General features: G+C 28.2%; 2 protein-coding genes across 2 annotated transcripts; both read left to right on the top strand.

Moving 5' to 3' along the window:
* Positions 1-1,582: 1,582 nt before the first annotated feature.
* Positions 1,583-5,019, top strand: LOC107637722 (putative arabinosyltransferase ARAD1). Its single transcript, XM_016341079.3, has 3 exons — positions 1,583-2,596; positions 3,199-3,564; positions 4,461-5,019. Exons 1-3 carry the CDS (start codon positions 1,676-1,678, stop codon positions 4,635-4,637), a joined length of 1,464 nt encoding a protein of 487 aa, XP_016196565.1. The 5' UTR covers positions 1,583-1,675; the 3' UTR covers positions 4,638-5,019.
* A 3,798-nt stretch (positions 5,020-8,817) lies between these two features.
* LOC107639212 (uncharacterized) lies at positions 8,818-9,540 on the top strand. Its single transcript, XM_016342685.3, has one exon. The coding sequence runs from the start codon at positions 8,883-8,885 to the stop codon at positions 9,312-9,314; it is 432 nt and encodes a 143-aa protein (XP_016198171.1). The 5' UTR covers positions 8,818-8,882; the 3' UTR covers positions 9,315-9,540.
* Positions 9,541-10,628: the final 1,088 nt, after the last annotated feature.

Here is a 10,628-nt window from a genome sequence, read left to right as displayed (position 1 = left end):
ATTCGACAGTTAAAGTCGAAGATCATATATGCGTGAAGCATACCATGGTTGGAGAAAATAAGAATGAGTTAGGTTTGGTAGTCAAGTTACATAGGACTGTCAAACGGGCCAGTCCGGCCCATTTAGGCCCATAATTTTTTAGCTTGGACCATTTATGGTTAGCTCGATGGGTCAAACGGATTGGCCTGTTTACCTTTTTTTAATATTTTGATAAAAAATATCACTTTTAGGCCAAAAACCTTAAACAAAAATAAATTTTTTTAGTTGATGGGTCGAATTTTCAGGTCGGATCGAGATAAATATTAGCTAAAAGTGCTATTTTTTAAGAAAAAAATGTAAAAAAAATAAAATAAAAAGGGCCGCCGGTTTAGCGTGTCATTTTTTTCGGGTTAATCGGACTCAATCCATTTAACCTGAAATTTAAACGAGCTTAATTTTAGAAGCGAAATCCGCCTATTTAAATGGGTAAATGGGCTGGTCCGACGTTTAACCCATTTTGACAATCCTAAAGTTACCTTATGTTTGGTGCCCAAATTTGCTTGAGGTGCAAGATTATTTAGAGTTCAAGTTTGCTTGAGGTTCAAGACTATTTAAAGTCAAAGTTTACTTGAAGTCCAAAACTACTTGGAGTACAAAATTATACCAGTTAACTTAAATTTTTTTTTCTATAAATAGGATTAATTTCAATAAATTAGAGGAGCTTATGTTTATTCACACACTCATGCACTCTAAAAATTCTTGGTCACACTCAGGCACAGAAACATGAATAACGAGTCCATATAAATATTGGGAGACTCTATTTTTGTTTCAGTCATTTTAATTCTTTGTTTTTATTATTTAAATTCTGTTATTTTCATTTAAGTCCATGTTAATTTTTATATATTTTAATACAAATCTTTTAATTTTTAATTTTTAATTTTTTATCCTTATTCTTTATTTTTTTTTATTATTATTATTTTTTATATTTCTATTGGACACAATTTCTAAATCTTAAGAGCAACCTATAAAAAAAAATAGTATTTACTATATAAGCTTGGCCCACATCTCCTATCGAAATCTAAAAAACAAAATCCAAACAAATAGAAAGAGATTTAGTCTCATACTAACTCTTTTTTATGAATACAAAATAAAGTAATATTTTGTTCACTTTTGTAGACTCAAATCCTTCATTTTACACTTTATTTCCTAATAGAAAGATCAGATAAATTTCCTTGTGTTTCTATTGTACTAAAAATAACATATGTAATGGAGTTGTATGTGAACATAAAATATTTCTGATATATTGTCAATTATTTCTAGCTAATAATAATGTCTGTCAATGTGATCCATCTTTCATAATGTAGATAATGCAGAACCCTACATCGACCTTTGCATTTACATTGAAATGACTCCATTGCCATTAATTCGTCATATCCATAACCATTATAATAACAACAGGGAAAGAAAACAACAGAAAAACACATGATTCACACACAAAGCAACATTTTTCTTTCCATATTTATTTGATGGAATGCAAAGAAATTAATAAGCAATAAACATTCCATTCACTTTTCCCACAATATATAAACATCAACAAACATGCACTAAACTCGTAGGGAAAAAAAAAGGCTCTTGTATTTATCTATGATCGTTCTTTAACTTACTAACTGCAGTAACTAACTTTTGCAAAAACCAGATGGCGGAGTTTGAAGGAGGAAACGGTTCAAAGCCCAAGAGGCCTAGCAGAAAGCTCACGTGGGCTTCGGTAGCCCAACCAGCTCTCGAAAAGGCGCGAAAATCTTCCCAAACGCAAATTCTAGCAACCATCTTCTTCGTAATCTTCGTCACTTGCGCACTCTTCAACGCCTTCCCCAACCGCCGCACCACCATGCCAGAATCTGAATCCGACGACAACTCCGGCTTTGACATGACAGTAAATTTCGCCTCCGCCAGCCAACCCTGCTCCGACGCCGCCGCCATAGCAACTGCAGATTCCTCGTCCTCCGCCATTAAGGTCTACATGTACGACCTTCCCATTCGGTTCACCTACGGTGTCATCGCCGCCCGGTCCGCCTCCCGAGGCGGCGGCACGCCAGAGAATCTAACCTCCCTGAGCTACCCGGGACACCAGCACATGGGAGAGTGGTTTCTGTTCCTGGACATGAACCGTCCAGAGTCAGATCGGATAGGGTCACCGGTGACCCGGGTGATGGACCCGGAAGAAGCGGAGCTGTTCTACGTGCCGTTCTTCTCGTCGCTGAGCCAGCTGGTGTCGACGAGCCAACAAGGTGATGGGTCGGAGGCGGCATACAGCGACGAGGAGACGCAGGAAGCGCTGGTGGAGTGGCTGGAGGGGCAGAAGTACTGGCAGAGGAATGGAGGAAGGGACCACGTGTTCACGGCGGCGGACCCGAAGTCGCTGTTGCATGTGATGGATAAGGTGAAGAATAGCGTGCTTCTTGTGGTTGGGTTTGGGAGGTTGAGAGGGGATCAGGGTTCTCTGGTGAAGGATGTGGTGGTTCCTTATCCTCATAGACTCAGAACCTATGAGGGTGATCTTGGTCTTCAGAATCGTCCCACCTTGCTTTTCTTCATGGGTGCTCGCTTTCGCAAGGAGGTAATATTCTTTTCCATTCAAAATAGAATGTGAACCAGAAGATTAAAAATTATTAAATAATTTAATATATTTGATTAAATTATTATTTAATAATTTTAAATAATAATATATTTTTTTATATTTAATATTATATTATCAGAATAATTTATATTTTATTTTATTACTTAAAAACTAAAAAGTCATTTAACAAAAATAAAATTATAAATATTAAATTAAATAAAATAATTTTAAATTATTATTTAATATTATCGATTATCTAAATACATAAATTTTATTAAATGACTGTATACAACGAAAAAATTGAAAATTTTAATTCATCCTCCTAATTATTCTCATGATTTCATAAACTCTTAAAATTCACATCTCATGAAACTTTTACTATCCATTTCCTTTCATAATGTTCTTTTTCAACACCTCTCTCGATTGGTTATGTCCATGTCTATAGTACATAAATATATATAATCACTCAACGAATTTGAATAAAGTTTGCCGCCTATAAAATAAGTGAATTAACACAATGCGTGTGTTATGCTACGAAAAAATATGGTCTTGATACATGAATTTTATTAAGAGATTTGTTATTTTGGTTATTGATTTTGAAGGAAGGGAGAATTCGTGATGTACTGTTTCAAGTCCTCGAAAATGAACGGGACGCTATAATAAAGCATGGAGTTCAATCGACAGAGAACAGAAGAGAAGCATCAAATGGAATGCACACATCAAAGTTCTGCTTGAATCCTGTTGGAGACACTTCAACTTCTTGCCGCCTCTTTGACTCCATAGTTAGCCTCTGTGTTCCGGTGATCGTTAGTGATACCATTGAGGTGCCCTTTGAAGATACCATTGATTATAGAAAGATAGCAATCTTTGTAGAATCTGCTGCTGCTGTCAAACCTGGATATTTGATGTCACTGTTGAGAGCAATTCCTCCTGAGAGAATTGTTGAATATCAAAGAGAAATGCTAAAGGTATATGTATGTATACTTTTAGTCGTACTAGTCGAAAATTCGTGCAATAATGAAGAGCATTTTAAAATAATAGAAAAAAAAAACGAAAATTTTTTATTTATTTAATTTTAAAATTTTAACATTAACCTTAATAACGGAGAACTTAATTTTGATGCATTGTTATTGTAAAGCAGTTTTACATGTATGTATATCCAATTATTACTTGATACCACATCATAAAAAAATAACTACTATTTTTGTTGATAATTAAACTCTGACATAAATATTAATTAATTATTAATTTATAAAAATTATATTTTTAGAATTGTTAATTAACAATATCCTTATCTTTAGTGATCCGTATTTGATATATCATAATTATTTTACAATTTACTAAATAAATTATTATGCAAGATAATATAATATAATTATTTTCTATATTTGTGTAATTTTGACAAATTTTTAATATCCTTGTTAACATTTCAAAAGACAATTATTCTTAAATATATAGTTTGTTCTTATTTATTTGTGGTACTCTAATTAATATGCAATGTTGTGGCATGTACAAAGATTGTATACATAATAAACATAAAATATTGAGAAAGTTTAAAAGAGCTTTGTACATGGAAAAGCATGATATAGTTAATAGATTCTTTTGTTTTTTGGTGTCTTCACATAGTTAATAGATTGAATGAGAAAACATGCTGTCAAAGGAGAAGATATTTGCTTCATACTTTATAGCATAGGGTTTTCCAATTCAATATTCCACATGAGTACACTGTTTTTATGCTAGCTAGTTTCTTTTTTATCTAGCTTGATATTAATATGTTTAAGCAGTTGAATTTGATTTGAGCAAGTTACTTTGGATTTCTTTTAAATTTGCTTTTACAATGCAAGTTTGATTTATATTATTTCAGGTAAGACGATACTTTCAATATGGTGTATCAAACGGAGCAGTGGATGAAATCTGGCGCCAAGTTACAAAAAAGTTACCATTGATTAAGCTAATGAGCAATCGTGACAAAAGGTTGGTAATAAAGGAATCAGATTGTTCTTGCGTATGTGCAAATCCAACTACTAACAGAACTCCATAGCATGCTTTCTCGAACAAGAAAGAATGAGTTTTTGAGTTTTGACAAATAAAGCCTGTGACTCATCACTTTTATCCCACATTCAATACGATGAAAAATGTTAATTTTTTCTGCTACGTGGAGAAAAATTATTGGCTTTGAGTCAAATACATCTTGAGACGAAGGCCTTTTTTTTTTCCAACAACGTCCATGTTTATACTTAATAGTACCATATGGCAAGCACAAGTTCTGATATGTTGTGGTAGATGCAAGTGTGGGAGCATATAGATTTATTTACGTATTAAGTTTATTATGAGGATTGAGGAAGAAGGGTTGAGTTATACCTTCCTGTATTGTACACGTGGTATATAATTCTAAGAGTAAATGATTAAATTTATTTTTGAAAGATCACTATTTTTTAAATTAAGTCTTTGAAAGATTTTTTTTAGTCAAATTTGTCTTTCAAATATTTTAAATTAATCGCATTGGTCTTTTTGTCATTTTTTTGTTGACAATATCAAAATTTGTTAATATGATACGTTAAATAACACCACAACACACACTTAAAAATTCTAATTAACTATTAACATGATAAGTTTATAAAATTAGATTAATCAAAATCTAATTAAGGGATACCTTGAGGCATTAGAATTCTTCAATTTGTGATTGATTTTATCTAATTTTATAAATTTATCATGTTATTCGCCAATTAAAATTACTAAGTGTTTATTGCAGTGCTGCTATTTAACATGTCACATATGCAAATTCTAACGCTATTAGCAATGAAAATGACAAAAGGACTAACATGACTAACTTAAAATTTTTGAAAGATGAATTTAATTAAAAAAATTTTGAGAACCAATTTAAAAAATAAATAATCTTTTAAAGACCAATTTGATCATTTACTCATAATTCTAATAAAAGTATACTTAATTTTATTCATTTTATAATGGCCAATAATGATAATGTATTTAACTATATAGTTGGTTAGAATTCATGATAAATAATTCAATAATAAATTTGATATTCAGGTTTTATATTATATATCATATATATAATAAAGAGTGATTATTTATAGACTAAAGATATAATTTAATTATAATGACAATAAATTGATTAAAACAAGAAATATGGGTGTTAACGTTTTTCTTATCCAAAACAAATTTGAAAAAAATAAACAAACAATAAACAGGTCAATATGTATAATCCGTTGAGCTAGTACTAAATGGGCTAGAACTAAAATTAGAGGTATTAAACTACTTGATATAGAAAAAATCTGACTAATTTAACCCTCAGATTTAGACAATCCAAATCTAAATGGGTTGGGTTAGCTTGATTCCAAACCTTACAAAAAAGCTCAAGTATTCACCCAATTTTAATTCAATTAGATGGGTCAAATAATTAGTTTATTTGTTTATTTATTATTTAATTAAGTATCATGAATTCGAATAATTTTTTATATATGTAACAATTTATTAATTAATGACAAATTATTGAATAAAATTAAGATTTATGATAGATTAGTTATTGACTTATCAACAGAAATAAATCTAAAAATTTTAATATACAAAAAACTGGATTTTATATTTTTTAATTATCTTTTTGTATTTTTTATTATATAAAAATAATTTATGCATGAATTATAACAACTAGGTTATTTTTTTAAAAGGTTTATTAATATATATAGAAAAAAATATATAACTTTTTAGTAATTTTGTTTTTGACATAAAAGTTATATAAAAGAAACATAACAATATCAATAATATTTTATAAAAATACCAATATTTTGTTAGTGTGTTTAATTATGAAGTTGTTATATATTTTTTAATTAAAATTAATTCTTTTAAAAGTTTTAAATATTTAAAAACAAATCATAAATTATTAATTATCTAAAAATATCGATATCTTTATAAATACAAGATATAACTCTCAAAATAAAATAACAAGTTATCATGAAAAAAATAAGTTAAAAAGTCTTCCTTTCAACAATATATGTTTCGAAAAAAATTAGCATTTTTTACGAGAAAATAAAATTTAAAGTGGACAATGTGATTATAAAAAACATAACTATGTAAATCATTATCTTTATAGAAATAAGTATATAAGAATTAATTTTTAAAAAATATAAAAATTTAAATGTATGATATTAAATTAATTAAATAATAATATTAGTGAAAAAATAATTAAATCTTAAACACACTACATTATTAAAAAAAATTACGTATATACATTAAATATTTTACATTTTATCAAGTACATATATATAGAATTTAATTTTGATAATTGTTAGTGTAAAATCGTTTTATACGTATATCAATTATATAATAATATATTAAAAAATATCTACCTTTTATATTGACATAAATAGTCATTCAAAAAAACAGTTGTTATATATATATATATCCTCCTTTAGATTTCTCCCTCCTGTTTGCCAGGTTCGAAGACACCGATAAAAATAAAAAGAGTAGAGTAAAGTATCGTTTTGTCCTCAACATTTGGGATAAGTCATAAAGTTGTCTCTAACGTTTAAATCGTTCTATTTAAATACCTAACGTTTTAAAATTGGCTCAATGTTATCCTGTCGTTAGGAATCCATTAACAGAATTGACGACTGAAAAAAATTGAAACAATTTTAAAATGTTAAGGACTTAAATAAAACAAAAACGTTGGGGATAAAAATGATACATAAAAATAAATTTTAATTTTATTCTTTAATAATATCATTTTTTTACGGTACATAGTTATTCAATTATTTTTTAATTTTACTCTTAATCACATTATTTTTTCCTAAGTAAATTTATTTTTTATTAAGAACAAAATTAAGAAATAAATTAAGTAATTATTCGTCGTAAAAAAATTAAAATTACTGAAGAAAAGATTAAAATTTATTAAAAAGTTAAAAAAACTTTTTTCAATAATTTCAATAATTTTAATTTTTAATAAATTTTAATATTTTCTTTAATAACTTAAATTTTTTAACGACAAATAATTACTTAATTTATTTTTTAATTTTATTCTTAATAAAAAATAGATTCACTTAAAAAAAATAATGTGATTAAAAATAAAATTAAAAAATAATTAAATAATTAGTTACGGTAAAAATTTGGCATTATTGAAGAATAAAATTAGAAATAAAGTATAACTAAATTAAACATTAAAGCATTTTGATATATTAGAGACAAAAGGTACAATTTATACTTTATTATATATGTATCATTTTTTTTTGCAAGTTTATGTACTAGTTATTTTAAAAATATTTTATTATGAGTAAAAATTTTAGGAGTAAAATTATAAAGAAAAATTATTTAGAATGAAAGTAATGTGATTAAGTGTAATTTATTTAGATGTGACTAAAAAATAATTGAATAATTACATACCATAAAAAATTGATATTATTGAAGGATAATATTAAAATTTATTTCTATATATCGTTTTTGTTGCCAACGTTTTCGTCTTATTTAAGTCTTTAACGTTTTAAAATCGTCTCAATTTTGTCCCGCCGTCAATTCAGTTAACGGATTTCTGATGGTAGGATAACATTGAGTCCATTTTAAAATGTTAATAAAGGATTTAAATAGGACAATTTAAACGTTAGGGATAATTTTAGAACTTATCCCAAAAGTTAGAGACAAAAACAATACTTTACTCAAAAGAGTATTTACCCATTTTTTCTTTTTCTAATAATAAGACAAGACATATAGCATTGTAATAAATAATCATGAAATAGCTGGTGGAGGGTGTAGTCTATTAATGACCTCCGTTAGATAAACCAACTCTTGGATCTGTCCATCCAACCTCACTTCTTCCAACCATGCTACAAAGTACAACTTGAATATTCTTTAAATTAACCAAGAAACTAAAAAACTCTTTATCCTAGCAGTAATAATAATTTGTTTATTGTTACGTAGAATAAAGCACCGGGAGTTGGTCATCCAACATTTGAATATTTGTGTTCATCAATAATAATATCTCTCACAAGTTACATATAGGCAACCAACCACCTGATATCATCATCAGTCCAACATATACTATATAATAAAATGTTCTATTCAAAAGTAATTGGAAGGTAAGCTAACAAAAACAATTAGTTCTCCAAACTTGAGTTACGTTGAATAATAATTGAAACTAAAACATGTTATGTGTCCTCACACTCTCTAAGAAGCTCTATATAAGACCATGCACCATCCTTTGGCTTCTCACCCAAAGCAAATTAAATTAAATCAACTTACACACACATATATATCCTATTCTCACCAGTTCATTGAAATCATGGCCTCATCATCAAGAAGATCAATCATGGCCTCATTCCTTGTTGCTCTTATCACCTTGTCAAGCATGAACATGAGCCTAGCAGCTCGCCATCTCTTGCAAACAAGTGCAATACCCAATTTGCCCCCTGGCATCAACATTCCAACCTTGCCAAAACCAACAGCAACTTTGCCACCTCTGCCCTCAATTCCAACATTGCCCTCAATTCAGGGCAACCTTCCTCCATTGCCCACCATACCATCACTGCCACAGCCATCATCATCGCTACCGAAGCCGGCGACGACTTTGCCTCCTCTTCCTGCTGGCATCCCTACCATCCCAACAACAGTCCCACAGATGAGCCTTCCACCATTGCCAAACATGCCCTCAATCCCAACCACCATTCCCTCCATTCCCTTCTTCTCCCCACCACCTTCACCTTCTGCCCATTAATTCAAATCTTTCATTTCTTACATGCAATATGGATGGTATTCGTTACGCATGGGGCTATGCATGTGAGAGTATTAGAGTTTTATGATTGATGTTATCATTATTGTTATATCTTTGTTGTTTAATTTGGTGTGAGAAACAGTGTGTTCCTCTTTTTAATTTCATGAGTTTATTATATTGGTATTGCTTTTGTACTTTTCTCTTATACATCTATCATTAATTATATTTAGATTATGGCTTTATTATCATGAAATTATTATGATGATGTCTTCTCCTTTCAACTATTCAGATATTCTTTTATGATTTAGTAAAATAGTTAAATTAATCTCTAAAAATTTGTTCGTTTTTTAAATTGGTCCTAAAAGATTTTCTTGTTAAACTCGTTCTTTAAATATTTTAAATTAGTTATGTTAGTTTTTTTGTTATTTTTTTTGTTAATGGTATAAAAAATTTGCTAATGTGACAGAATAAGTGACATCCCAATAAATACCTAAGACTTTTAATTGACTATTAATATGATTAGTTTAAGAAATTAGAACAAATTAACTCCAAATTGAGGGATTTCAATACTTCAAGTTCTCCCTTCAATTAGGTTTTGATTTGATGTAAGTTTATAAAATTATTATGTTAATAGTCAATTAAAACTCGTAAATATGTATTGGGGTATCACTTAACGTGCCATATTAGCAAATTTTGACACTATCAATAAAAAAAAGTCAAAGAACTAATATGACTAATTTAAAATTTTAAAAAAATAAATTTAATTAAAAAATATTTCAAAAACTTATTTAAAAAATAAGTGATCTTTCAAAGACTACTTTAACAATTTACTTCCTTATGATTTATGTTTTATCATTAATTGCCGGGTCAATATTTTAGTAAATTCAATCTAACTTTTTTAAAATAAAGAATATGTTATTTTTTATAATATGTTTAATTATTATTGAATAAAATTAAATTAGTTTATCATAGTTAATTTTAATTTTAATTTAATTTAAGTTTTAATTATCTAATTAATTAACTATGATATATATGATTTTTTTGTAAATTATAAAAATTACTAAACATCAAAATTTTCTAAAACTCTTTCATAATAAATTAGAGAGAGAAGGAATTACATATACATACATAATACTACATAAAAATTAAAAGGGTTAAAAAAAGAAAAAGAAGATAATGGTGATCAACTTTCTGTTGTATATATGATAGGTGTTTGGTAATTGGTAAAAAAGTGAGTATGAAAGGTAATTGATAAATATAAATATATGAAAAAATTAGTTAACAATATTACCGATAAATTATCTGAGACGTTTCTTA

The sequence above is a fragment of the Arachis ipaensis genome, chromosome B4 (genome assembly GCF_059453495.1).
Source record: "Arachis ipaensis isolate K30076 ecotype BB chromosome B4, ASM5945349v1, whole genome shotgun sequence".
NCBI classification, from domain to species: domain Eukaryota; kingdom Viridiplantae; phylum Streptophyta; class Magnoliopsida; order Fabales; family Fabaceae; genus Arachis; species Arachis ipaensis.
The sequence above is the reverse complement of the archived record's forward strand: the minus strand, read 5'-3'. Positions and strand labels throughout refer to the sequence as shown.